Raw genomic sequence first — 13,244 nt, forward strand, 5'->3', positions numbered from 1 at the left:
CGGTTATATGTACCTAAGAAAACTTAAATAAAGTAAAAATGAGGTATGTGTTTGTGTAAAATTCCTTATTCTAGATCCCCACCTGCATCTATGAGACGAGTGAACGTAACAGAAGAAATATAGTTTTCTGTTTCCGGCATGTTGACATCTTTCTGTTACGTGTTTTACAAATAGCAGTGGTGATTGCTTCATATACATTTCTGCTTTGCTCTTCCTTTCTATGTGCAAACAGGCTCAAAAATAGGTTTCGTTTATATACATCAAGCACCTTGGTGAATTAGCTTTTCGCAGCTATATTTATTTAACAGCAGCTTTCTGCTTATTTACAATCGGGCCATTATATGTTGGCACCAAATGGCTAACTTACTCTATTTTGGACTTTCTTTTAAGTTATTCAGCCAAACAGCACTGCTCAAACCATCCAGGTCTAACTCTAACCTCAGACAATACTGCTGAAAATAAAACTAATTAGTTACATCTACATAACAGGCAGGCGTATTATTATTGCCAAAGGGCAATGGAGACCCAACTTTGGCTCTAAATCAGCTTCAGGTGCGTTCAATGTATTTCAGACAATTCGTTGTTATGAAATGTTTTAAATGACTTGGTCAGTGCTCATCTCGGATATTTTCTGATTTCTTTTCAACAATACCTGCGGGCATTGGTGTTAGTGGCTAATAATAACAACACAAACGTTACCTGTGTTTAAGCCACTAAGTTTAAAGCCCGTCTTAATAAATAACATGGTTACATTCAGGTAATTTACAGCAGATTTACTTTTTTTAGGATCCTATCCTAGAGGGAGCAGGTCATTTATTTGATAATTTTGTCACTTAATGCGTTGCTAAATAAAGCAGAGATGTTCTGAGTTATTCATTAAATAAGGGTTGCTTTGCTTGTGGGTAAATTGGTTTCTACACTGACAGAAAGCAAGCTCTGAATCTGCAGCTGTAAGGCAGCAAAATACTGGATCATGACATCTTATTAGACTTTAAAGACTCAAGCTCATGATTATCAATATAAAACAGACCCATGAAATTAATAAATACACTTCAGAAAGACCTCTACTTCAAGACCCCAGCTATCCCCTTTTTGTCTTTGTTTAGTTATAGTTTTATAACCACGAGCCTGTAACAGAGTTGACTTCACAAGGATCCAGTGACTTTACAACATTGATCGGCTTCAGATACTCTGGTTATCAAGTGTTTTCTTACTGTGTTGGGAGTGAATAAGTCATGCTATGCTTTCCAGTAGCATGCAGTACTGCACATCAGCACGTTAACTTACACTAGATTCAGGATCCTTTCTGAATCTGAAAGGACGTTATAAGATTCAACTACGTCATATAGGTCCTACAATAAGAAGACCTCTTCTTAAAGATAAAGATACTCATTCCTAGTTTCAGCTCTGAAAATTCTCCCCAGACCGAAGCTGACTTGAATGGAGAGAAAGAAGTGCTAACAAGAATACTCTGCAAATGAAAAGGTTCATGTGTAAACATGGTGTTGCCATAGTTACAGGCGTGTATTGCATCAGCGTGTTACTGTAGCGTTAGGTGCGTCGCAGGTCATGGGAGCACAGCCTCCGTTGCTGCCGAATTGAGGAAGTGTCAAGATCTTCTAGCACTCGAGGAAGAGGGCGGCGGTGATGATGAGGACCTGTCGCTTTCCCTCCGGTCCCCGTCCTCAGCCGCCACGGGCGCCGCTGAGTCACTGTGCGACGCAAACACAAACACATGATGGAATGTGAGGACGTGGTAAAAGTATTCTGTATTGAAATGACTAAATGGTTTATAACATACTGTAATATGCATGTATGTGATGTGTTCCATTAAATGTATTTCACTGCTTATTGACATCGTGAAGGGGTAAATAGTGAAGTATATCACTATGGAGCCAAAGGACCAAGAATATGAAAAGGACTGTCAGGAGTATTGTGAGTGTTACCTGTCTCCACTTTGTGTGATGAGTCTCCTGCAGGTCTCCATCTGAACATCTAGGCCTCTCTTCATCGAACACATCTCCATGTACTCGTGGAGGTGTCGGTTCATGTCACTCTTTGCTGTGGCCAATTCCAGCTGGAGTAAGAAAACGTATATTGAGTCATATTAAAAATACACCATTAACAACTCTAAAGGGAGTTGTGTGGCACGTCACCCCAATCTACATGGTTTTATGTCATGTCTAAATAAAGAATCATTTCAAGATATGTTTTTTGTTTGCATGCACGGGAGATTAAAAGAAATTCTGCATCAGAAAAGGACATGAGATTAAACAAATGATACTGACATAAAGAAAAACATATATGCACAGGGATGTTTTTGCAATTTAGAAATCTAACCTCAATCTGGTCAATTGTCTCTTGGTATTCCTTCTCTCGGGACTTGAAAAGACATTCAGTGTCATTTATCACCTTTTCCAGACAGTCCTCCTGGTTGAGAGAGAGAGAACGGAAAGATTTTAAGTACGTTTGTGGTCGGGAAATACAAGTGATAAAATGCAGTACCACTTGTAGCTGACAGATCATGTGTTTGCGTGCTAATCATAGCACAACAAAGTACACAACTATCAAAGTGCAGATGGCTTAATGCCTCCTATCAGCTCAAATTTCCCTGACTAATGCAGCTCCTCTACTCCGCCCATTGTTCCACCACCACTCAGCCAGTGATTGAAAACAAATACTCACAAGCATTTCTTGGAAACAAACACACTGGAATAACAGGGTCAGTCACTGTGTGTCTGTTGGTGTGTCTGTTTATTGTTTTGTCATAAAGTGACCCTGAAGTAGTAGAGCAGTGAAGCTTTGTGTCAACGCCAAAGACAGAAAGGTATCGACCAAGATCACCTCCTCAAAACCGGAATCATATCGAGGCACCCATGCAGCCGTCTGAATTGACAAAACGTTTAGATCCTGATCAAAGACACAAATTGCTTATGGCTTACCTCTCCTGGTGGGTGGGTGGGGTCAGGTGGCAGAGTGCATCCTGGGAAGTCCTCCCAGAGGAGCAGAGTCTCTTCAGTCTCCTCCCAGGCCAGGCTGTCGCAATCATCCTCAAACTCACACTCACGTCTAAAAGAAAACCGTACACACACATTGACTAATTAGTTGCAGGACTAAAAGACACTAATATCAAAAGTTAGACCACCCACAGATGGTTCAGCATCCTCTGCATCTCCTCATTGATCTGATTGGCCGATGAGCCACAGTTGTCTCCATCTTTGACCCCTCCCCCGTCACTTTCAGAGGTGCTGACGGGGTCATCGCCCTCGCTGCCGGGGAACGACAGAGGGGTTGGTTTCCGGCGGCAGTGAAGGGCTGATGGGTTAGGAACCTGCTGGGAAACATTCAGGATTCAGACCATCGCCATAAATATACAAGAAAAACAGGTTGACACGTAGTGACTCGTGGAACTATAGCTTGGTGTTAAGTCTATATGAAAACATACATATTTCTCATTGGAACGTTGTATAGGTTAAAATTATAATGAGGATACACAAGTGCAGGAACTGGCTTCACTCTGGGGTTGTGTCATACACCATTTATTTATTGAACTACCAGAAAACACGGTATATTGATCTACACCTTTCTCGGGTTATGAATGAATTGTTTTTGGCAGAAGAAAAGAACCAGAGGTAAGAACGTTAGCTCGTCAGATTTGAACCTGGTACCTGGTACATCTGGATCACATCTTCACAGTTCCTCTGCTGAGCGACGTCACAGAGGCGAGCTGTGATGTCGATCCTGCGGCAGATGTCCATGTCCACCTTCATGGCTTTCTCCTGGATCTTACTGTCCAAATCCGACAGGTTCTACAGAGACCATGGAAGTAACCACAGTAAGAAACGTACCAGAATTGACTGAAAATGAATTCATTACTCGTGCATCAAATAAGGTCTGTAAAAACATCTCTATCTGTTTAATAACCTCCTTCAGCATGACTGTGTGTTTCTGTTATGCACCTTTTGTTAGGTGTTATGAGATTAAATGCTCCATTAATCAGGTCTTGCTCAAAAATGAATAGGCTGAATAAATAGACAGTTCTGAATGAGGATAAACACCTGCCAAACATGGCAGCGATAGCTTTTTTTATTAATGTTGTATTATTAATGTATAACCATGTATAAAGATTTTTTCTCTTCCAGTTATCACATTGAAGCCGCATTGTGGTATTTTAAGAGCCGAATACCACATTTCATCCACTGAAAAGCAGGACGACATATAGTTAGTGTTGATGTGTATGTGCCTGCATGGTTTGCTCACATTACTCATGAGGCCTTTGAAGAGAACCAGCTCAGCCTTCAGCTGCTTCACTCTGACAGCCAACTCGTCCTGACAGCCTTCACTCTCTTGCAGGTCCTGCGCACATAAAAACAAAAGATCAAAAGACAAACACGCAGAAGTGCAAACACTCTCGCAGCCACATGTGCTGCTGCATCTCTTTGCTGGAAAGTACAGGTCACATTATAAAAGCACAGGTCATCCACAGAATTAATAGTGGACGAAACATTGTAAATCCTAAATCTCCAGATTTGTCTTAGGGCTTCATGATTCTATCTTGTCTCTGTTGACTGGTTCATATGCTACAGAAATGGTCAGGACTCAAGTGTTTTTTTACTGTGTGGTCTACTTCTGTTGATTTGCTGCCTGCTAAACGGGGTCAGGTTCAAATTCCTGGCATCAGCATAGGTGCATGTGTAGAAACACGTAGACACCCCCGCACACACACACACACACACACATGCGCGCACACACACACACACAGGAAATCAGTACATTCTTTTGGTTTATGAAGACAAAGATGCAGGAAGCATATATAAGGTCAGAATGGTAGCTGCATTTTCAATCAGGTAATGGTCAGAAGCAAAAACATTGAAGAAAACAATAACCAAAGAGTGAACCAGCTTTGTGTGTAGAAGTAAGAACGGCTGTTTCCTAATGTTATCAGTTAAGTAAAAAAGCCTCATCCAAACTATTTAACCACCAGATAAGCAAAAGCTTAAGTATCACTTTGGTCTCAACATACCGCATTGTTGGGCTCTAGCCACACACACACACACACACACACACAAACACACACACACACACGCACATACACATACACACACACACACACACACACACACACACACACACACACACACACATACACACACGTTACCTCTTGTAGGTCTGCTATTTTCTGTTGCAGATCCATCCTCATAGTGTATTCTTCTTCCCACCTAAAAGTCACATTGAATGTACAAATAAAGAATATTTTAGTATCGTGCAATGTAAATAGATAACATATAGAACATGTTGTTTTGCATAAACAGCCATGCATCTTTTACCCCAACTTGGGAAGGCCACTGTAGTATAGAGGGATACGTGACATCGCTTTTTCAGTCAGTTGAAAGGTCAAAAGAGCTGTGAGACACTTTGGCCAGATGATATATAATTTCAAGTGCCTCTGAGTAGCCACATAAAAACGCTTCAACAACCAAATCCCTCCAGATGCATTAAGTCAGATGACGCTACAGTCAGGGATTCAGGATCAGGTTTGATTGGAAAAGTGTAAGTGAGATGGCTTGCCCATGAATCTGAAATTGAAAAAGCCTGAGCTATAAATTGAATCCCAGATTCAGTGACTTCACACAGCACACGTGCCCATGGAAAAAGAGTCACTGCAGATGATGTAGCCTTCTATTTAAATGTTGCTTTAAATGCAGAATGCTGCGGCACATCCGGACCTTCAGGGAATACTGATTCCCAAAAAAAGCGAGTCATGAAACAGGAGTTGTTGCCATTGTAGAGGATGCTTTTTTCATCAGTAAGGTGAAAGCAAACAGAAGGCGGAGAGGTGCCTCCTTCTGCACAAGCCAAGCCCCCATCCGGCAGTCAGAGCTCGCAGTGCATGCTGCATTGCAGATAGTGTGGAGTGTGAAGAGGGTGATGCGCAGTGGGAGAGAAGGGAGGTAGAGACCGTGAGAGAACATGTTCAGTGTGGGGAACACAATATGACAGAGTGACAGGGTGAGGGGCAGGGGCTTCAGGGAGGGTGGAAGGGGGAGAGAAAAGTCATCCTTGAACAAAAAAGTTCAAATGTATAAATAAAAGAAAAGGAAGAAATTCAATACAATTTTTAAGATAATTAAATTCATAGGTGAGTTTAGAGACTAGAGAACGATTCAGTGTCAACAGACACGCGCCACGACTGTGATGAGCAACTCATCTACACACGACCACACTGTGCCTCTTATGTCACACATACTTTTGGCTGTTGTTTGTGTCCCTCTACCTCATTCACAAAGAGCCCACTATACTGTGGTCAGCACCTCCTCCGTGTAGACCGCACGGCTGCTCGTTTGGACATAATATGAGAGGATTTAACGCGCTGGAACATGGAGCTACTGAAATTCCCTCAGAATGAATCATACGTAATCCAAAACCTTCCCCGTGTCCTTCAAAGTCACAACAGGGTTTAACAGATGTGGGGGGTTTTCTCAAATTATTTAATGGGAGAATCCACCCTAAGAGAGAGACCACAATGAGTTATCCCTTGTGTTCTGTGATTCTCCCAAAATTGGAAATCAGAGCATGCAGTTTTGGACTAGTGATGTCATCGTGCCACATTGTTGCAAACCGGTACGCTAATGATGAATGATTGTCGTGAAGTGATTGTCGGTCCAGCAACGTTGCATTATATTGGGGCAGCAACTAACGATCATGTTCATTATTAATTAACCTGCCGATTATTTTCTTGAATATTTATCATGGGAATAAAATATCCGGCAATTGTCTAAAAACAAACAATTGAAAGAATTCTATTACAAAAATAAGCAATATAATCAACTAAGAATTTCAACTGTAGGTCAAGATTCCCATTTTCAAAAAATAGTAGTGTTTGTTTGAATACTCACATTAAACCTAACTTGACCACCATCAGTTTGTGGTTAGATGAAACCATCATTACAGTCTCTCATCATCTCTGTTTTATAAATCAAATGTCTGCTGTAGACTCAGCTTGTTTGGTGAGTCATCTTGGCGGCATAATGAACTCAGAAGTGAACATTTGTGAAGCAGTATGAGCTTCACACGTCCCCACTAATGATACTTGACCTTCATTCTTCTTCTATATATTTCGGTGGTGCGTGTCTATGAGCAGCACCTGTCTCTGTGGTCAGACATGGTGCAGGCTTGCAGGGTCAGGCTGTATGTGACGGATGGAGTTGGGTTTGTGCTGACTCCTCTTCTGCTGGAGACAGCTAATCAGCAGTCGCTTTACACACACTGCAGTCGCATTACACACACACACACACACTTTAGGAAACTACAGTACGACCTCACTCCCCTTTAGGCCCATTCCATTTACAATAAAAGGCTTTTACTCCATTTACCTGCGTTTATACTCGTCTCTCTCCCTCTTCACTTTGGCCAGGACGTTATACAGGGCTCTTATCTCAGGCGTGATGGTGTCAATCTGGACCCCGACTCCGTCCGGCTGCACCCAGGGGACCCCCGGGCTGGTCAGACGGTCGCCACCGGGGCCAAACCGCCGTGTGTGGTTGTAGGACCAGATGGTGCCCGGTAGAAACCGCGGCGGAGGGTTGGCGCAGCTCCCTGGACCTGCGCTGGTGCTGCAGAAAGTCTTGGAGCCGGAGCCCGGGGACTCCGCACAGGGAGAGGCCTGGCTGATGGTGATGGCCGGGTAATAAGTGGCATTTATTTGGGATGAGTTTTCTGCAGCAGCAGGTGACAGGATTGAAGCGAGTGGCGGTGTGAACTGTGTTGTCGGCCTCCTTGCCGAGTTGTTGGTGTTGTGGAAGGGAAGGGAGCCGGGCCTCAGGGGAAGGGTCCCGACAAATCCAGTCTGCACACCTGCCTCCTGGGTATGCCCCCTGCTCTCACAGCATCCACCTTGACAGCTTTTGTTGGCATCCAGCGCCTGCTGCAGCTGCTTCTCTAAAATCTTGTTTCTTCGCTCCAACTCGTGCACTTTTGCTAGAAAGCATCTGAACCTCAGGTTGAGCGTTTTGAGGACGCTGATGTTGGATCCCAGGTCGTTTCTGAGAGCCATGGCGGCAGGGGGCTGCGACACAGCACGCCGGTGGTAGTGGCCGTGGTTGTGGGGGAGGTAAAGTGACGCCTGCGAGGGTGCGGTGAAGTCAGGCCCCGGATGGTCGGGCCCGGATTGCTCACCCAGCCAAAAGGACGTCGGGTCCGGTCCACCGAAAACGGCGTCGGGCAGGATCCCCGAAGGAGAGTCCGGGTGTCCGGGAGCCTCACCCTGCTGCGAATGCTGTTGGAGATGCGCGTTGGCCCCCAACAAAGGATTCATGCTATGGTATGGGAAACTAAAGCGCTGCAGATCTGGCATGAACACGGACGGGAATGGTCTTTGCACAACAGAATTACAGGAGAGAAACAACACGCGGTTAAACGAAGCGGAGAAACGCGCGCTCACTACGGCCAGTATTCACCGGTTTATATAACAGTTTCTAAATAAGAATCTTATCCTTAAAGCTCACAGGTCTTAGCGTCGGCCGACGGATCAGCGCTCTCTAAACGTCCAAAATAAATCATCCAAAAGCGACTCCGAACGGGCTGCGAGCGAGGAGGTAAACGGCAGCGACACCGCACCAGCGCCTCGGCGAGATGTTTTTTGCAAAATAAATGTGAATAAAATGAAGTAAATGACGCAGAGCGAGGAGGAGAAATCCACTGTCACTGAAGTTCTGGCATCGAGATGTGACGGCCGGGCAGGAGCGGCGCGGTGCTGCGGGGTTGGAGGAGCAGCTGTTACCGTAAACACTCGACTAGAGACGCGCTGGTCCATCAGCTGCTTGTTTTCTGTGCAGCACAAAGCTTTATTGTTGTTGTTGTTGTTGTTGTTGCCTTTGGTTTCACTCAATAATTAGTTCATGAGTTCAATGCAACTGGGAGTCAAACAATGAATGATTAAATAAAACAGTAATAATAATAAAATGTTCAAACACAAAAGAAAACGTATGAATTACCCTGCGATTTAGGAATGGACGCTTAGACTATTTAGCAGTAATTCATTAATTCATAATTTCACTTCACAAAATGGGTATTTGATAAATAACTCGTCTTGTGAGGAAAGACCATGGAAGGTGTTCGGTGTTCAATTAAGGGAGTAAAATGTAAGAATAAATATACCCCGATTTGTACATAACATTTCTCAAAATTGTCATGGTAACAACATCTGTTGCAGCAAATCTGTTGCAGGGCTAAGACATCAAGGAAAGAAAGACAACATTTTCATAAATATGTTATTATTATTATATTTCTATATTCTATTATATATCTCATATTTCAGATCTGCCCTTCTGTGTCCCCCAATGCTGCAGCGTCTCTGTGTGCAGCCTTCAGGGTCCAAAGAGGCAGAACCCAACGCATCGCTCTCACTCTAATTCCCCCGGTTCTTCTCTTTCTTCAGATTTCTCTTTTTTCTTTCCACAGACAGGGACACGGCTCCTTCTCCTCTTCCAGCTGGGGCCATCGGAGACGCTGATGCTCCCTTGAAGAGAGGATAAAAAAGAAAACAATATGGTCTTGGTGACAAGAGCCGTTACTTGTAAAATCTTTAGTAGTTGACTCATTCCTTACTGTCACAGCTTTCCTTCCTCCCCTGCATTCGCCTTCTCTTCGCCTTCTCTTGTCCAAAAAACATTGCATAGATGTCATTCCTGAACTCCCTGTTCATGATCTGGTAGATTATTGGGTTGATCATGCAGTGGGACTTGGCAAACAAAACGGGGATCAAGGTGACTACGGGTGGGAGGGAGGAGGACGGCTGGGGGCTCTCGCTCATTGGCTCGGCCTCTCTGTCGAGGGGGGACCCCAACGTGGCGTCGCTCAGGCCAGGGATGGAGGCTGAATTCATGTTATTCACATTGCCCCACTTTTTCTCGGGACTGTAGTAGATTTGTCGGTAATATTCGGCAGCGGTCCAGTTGAGCAGTGAGGGGATATCAAGGACCTTTGGCGCCCTCGGGGAGCTGGAGGTCATCTCAATCGACTCCGCCGCCACAGTCTGCAGAGATGCCTCTTGGTCGTCTCTGGGAAGGAGTACGGAGAACAGAGACACGGCGGCATAGGGCATCCAGGCCAGGAGGAAGGTGGTGCACACCACAGCAGCTATCTGAAATCAACAAATGGCTGTCTTTTTTTTTTTTTTTGTTCATTTATGAAATCTAAAAAAGACTTCCTGGTAGGGTTTACCTTTGTAAGTCTGAGTTCTTTGCCACTGTGAGTGACAGAAGAGGACGGTATGGATGCCAGAGTGCGTTTAGATCTGTGGACCTGAAAATGCAAGCAACGGTTGATGCTTAAATTTCTCCAATTATGACACAATTGACTAGCACAAAGTCAAGATATATAGAAATTTTTATATTTTAAAGCCATGATATGAATAATTCCTCATTTTATTTTTACAATTTTAAAAATGTTTAGGCCACTGTGTCTCTTGTTTGTCTATTGATGGAATTAAAGTAGGTTGTGTGCACACTTTGCGCTCCGTCATGGTGTCTTTTTTAATACTTTCACTAGGAGGTGCCAGAGTTGAAATTGTAATATTCCACACATTGTGCCGCTAAGCAAGTGACTGACACATCTCAACAAAATATGTACAGAATACACACACAGCTCCCAGACCTCCCACTTTGTGTTATGAAGTAACTTGTCCTCACCGTCAGAAGGATGGCCAAATATGAGGCAACGATGGTGAGTGTTGGAATTCCAAAGCATAATATCAGGATGAGTAAAATGTAGATCCTGTCATATAGAGACGACCTCATGCTCCACCTTCAAATAGTTGGACAGGTATACTGATCATCATTAATCAGTAAGAGATCTGAGAATACTCAGACATTTGCAAACAATTGTTTCAAATTGCGCAGCATTGTAAATCAATTGAGAGATTACCAGTTTATGGTGCAGCTTGTCCCATAAGGTTCTGGTCCATAACTTCCAAAGCCAAAAGCAGGCAGTAAGGCCCAGAACAAGGTGTAAACCCACACCAGCACTATGGACAGAGTTACATGGCGTCTCTCAATCCATTGACCTAGAGAGACAATGAACATGAAGAAACGTGGGGAACATAGTTTAAGAGCACTTATATTTTTGAATAGACTCTTGAAACATTAGCAGGTTTAATGGATTTCACTCCATGCATAACTTTTAAATCAATTACTCTGAGTCAATTCATTTAAGAAGAAAGAGAGCGTCGTGCAAAGACTTTGATGTGTATATTGTGTCACATTTGTGTAAAAGCCTGTATGGCAAGAAATGCCCCTACAATCAAACGTTTGGATACAGATTCTCATTGAGTTGAACGCGAAAATGTGTCCAAACTTCTGACCGGTGCTGAATTTATTCAAATGAATCAGGATTTAGAGTGCCTGCATGCCAAGTGCATGCCACATGGTTATCTCGGACTTGCCGTATCTTAGGCAGCAGATCTTCAAGCAACGGTCCAGAGAAATGAGACAGGTGGTGAGCAGGGAACCGATGCCGAACACAAAGCCCTGAATGCCATACCAGAGGCACCCTGTCTCCCCAAAGACCCACGCATGACACAGGCTGAAAGAGGCAGAGAATAGCCTCAGTCTCCCCACTTAACAGATCATCGTCGTCTCTTTCTTTAGATGTTGGACCATACTCACAGTAGCATCACCCTTCGATGGAAGCCTGGCTTCTTATTAGGTAATAACAAAGTTGTATACCTGGAAATGATGAAAAATGGCCCTCCCAGAAGGCTGAACCCGAAGTCGCAGAGGGCCAGGTTGATAATCATGAGCTCTGGAGGTCTGAGCTTCTTTCGTCTCCTGCAGTAGACCATTAACGCCACTCCATTGCCCAGCACTGAGACAACAACTGTTTTAAAGAGGATAGGAATGAAAGCGCTACTTTAACTGAACTGATCTAATATCCTTATCCCAAGTAAATAATAAGTCAGTCACACATCAACTTTGAAATCTCTCAACATATTTTCATATTTCACAACATTTTCAAGTGGAAAGTAGCAGTAGAAAGTGTCATAAAACCATGCCGACCCGTGAAGACGAGGAAGACGCCGATGGCCATGTCAGCAGAGGGGGACAGCCGGGAGAGGAAGAGCGGGTGGATGTAGGAGGGGACGAACCAGGAGCCCCTCTGCGAGCCATTCTCCCCCATGGATGCACTGCACTGACCGACAGCAGTATGCAAAAGAGGAGGCAACACCTGGAGCCTCGGGGAGCCACTGATGACACACAATCAGAGAAGAATTTAAGACACCATGACAACTAGAACTTGGAGCCGCAGCGTGTGGAAGTAACAGTCCGGGGGGAATGCCATGCAGCGCAGGAATTAGTACACTGATGACTACGGTCTGATCGCCGCTTTGTTTCAGCTGAAGATTTTCACTCAATTTTAATCTGCTCTTACTGTGCACACAAAAATAAGAAGCTCATTGAGAACATCCAGCTTAAGAGAACAAGGGTAAAACAGTAGTGGGCAAGAGACAGCAGGATATTTTGCAATCCAGAGCTTTAGGTTTCCGAAGTATTATTTATATTATCAAAAGCATCTTTACTTCACTGATCACACAACACATCTTCTCTCTCTGCTTATGTTTCTTTCGGCATTATACATTAATAAATGATGATACAGTTTGGATAATTACAAAGAATATGGATGAAAATGTAAATTCCATAAGCATATTGCAAAATGAGTCATTCAAAAAAAGTTTGTTGTTGAGCGTTGGTAAGAAGGGGTCACAGGGACAATTCTCATTCATCCAGCTGGCAGTCAGCTGAGTCTCATGAGTGAAAAGGGGTCAAAGTGTGAAGAACTGAAAGAACACATCAAAAATAACAGGGAAGATGATACACCGTAAAAGGGATGTCTTTAAATAATTACCCCCCCCCAAAAAAAAGGTTTTTCCCAACACTTTTTTTAAAGGTCATTCAAACCCACACCTGCCCGAAGCATCACACTTACGAAGCATCACCACTCACCTTCAACCGGTTTGCTTTCTCAGATCCTTCTTATGGCAGAGATCCAATATTTCTACTCAGTCATCGTGGGATTTCTCTGAAGAGACGCTTCCCTGTTGAAATCTGGCTTAGAACAAATGATCAGCGAGAGGAACACAGAGAGGGAGAGGAGGAGACTGTGGGAGGGGGAGAGAGAGAGAAATGTTAAGTCTCTGACCCTCAGAATCTCCTCTCCAGCTATTTACTAAATCCATATTATCTTTTTGA

The 13,244-nt window shown here is 43.8% G+C and overlaps 2 protein-coding genes across 4 annotated transcripts; both read right to left on the reverse strand.

The window, feature by feature from the left end:
* Nucleotides 1-136: 136 nt before the first annotated feature.
* On the reverse strand, nucleotides 137-8,708 carry iffo1b (intermediate filament family orphan 1b). 3 transcript variants are annotated; one of them, XM_037453360.2, is made up of 9 exons: nucleotides 7,374-8,708; nucleotides 5,159-5,219; nucleotides 4,261-4,356; nucleotides 3,669-3,809; nucleotides 3,150-3,331; nucleotides 2,943-3,069; nucleotides 2,341-2,430; nucleotides 1,947-2,077; nucleotides 137-1,712 (listed from the first exon to the last, which is right to left on the reverse strand). In XM_037453360.2, the coding sequence occupies exons 1-9, from the start codon at nucleotides 8,351-8,353 to the stop codon at nucleotides 1,610-1,612; spliced, it is 1,911 nt and encodes a 636-aa protein (XP_037309257.1). In that variant the 5' UTR covers nucleotides 8,354-8,708; the 3' UTR covers nucleotides 137-1,609. The 3 variants fall into 3 exon arrangements, with proteins under 3 accessions (XP_037309257.1, XP_037309256.1, XP_037309259.1); XM_037453359.2 differs by having other exon boundaries at nucleotides 3,150-3,334; XM_037453362.2 differs by lacking the exon at nucleotides 137-1,712 and having other exon boundaries at nucleotides 1,943-2,077; nucleotides 3,150-3,334.
* Nucleotides 8,709-8,734: 26 nt separating this feature from the next.
* On the reverse strand, nucleotides 8,735-13,096 carry opn9 (opsin 9). The gene is made up of 9 exons (XM_037453404.2): nucleotides 12,999-13,096; nucleotides 12,054-12,241; nucleotides 11,724-11,874; nucleotides 11,441-11,580; nucleotides 10,924-11,062; nucleotides 10,689-10,803; nucleotides 10,222-10,302; nucleotides 9,607-10,141; nucleotides 8,735-9,517 (listed from the first exon to the last, which is right to left on the reverse strand). The coding sequence occupies exons 2-9, from the start codon at nucleotides 12,172-12,174 to the stop codon at nucleotides 9,402-9,404; spliced, it is 1,398 nt and encodes a 465-aa protein (XP_037309301.2). The 5' UTR covers nucleotides 12,175-12,241; nucleotides 12,999-13,096; the 3' UTR covers nucleotides 8,735-9,401.
* Between the last annotated feature and the right edge of the window lie 148 nt (nucleotides 13,097-13,244).

This window comes from Pungitius pungitius, chromosome 11 (genome assembly GCF_949316345.1).
Source record: "Pungitius pungitius chromosome 11, fPunPun2.1, whole genome shotgun sequence".
Lineage (NCBI taxonomy): Eukaryota > Metazoa > Chordata > Actinopteri > Perciformes > Gasterosteidae > Pungitius > Pungitius pungitius.

Coding starts and splice junctions, on each gene's coding strand:
- iffo1b (XM_037453359.2), bottom strand. CDS start 8,353: ATGCCAGATCTGCAGCGCTTTAGTTTCCCATACCATAGCATGAATCCT. Junction 5,220..7,373: donor AGAGACGAGTATAAACGCAG/GTAAATGGAGTA, acceptor TGTGACTTTTAG/GTGGGAAGAAGAATACACTA. Junction 1,713..1,946: donor ATCACACAAAGTGGAGACAG/GTAACACTCACA, acceptor TGCGTCGCACAG/TGACTCAGCGGCGCCCGTGG.
- opn9 (XM_037453404.2), bottom strand. CDS start 12,174: ATGGGGGAGAATGGCTCGCAGAGGGGCTCCTGGTTCGTCCCCTCCTAC. Junction 11,063..11,440: donor GATCTGCTGCCTAAGATACG/GCAAGTCCGAGA, acceptor TTGTCTCTCTAG/GTCAATGGATTGAGAGACGC. Junction 9,518..9,606: donor GAGGAAGGAAAGCTGTGACA/GTAAGGAATGAG, acceptor CCTCTCTTCAAG/GGAGCATCAGCGTCTCCGAT.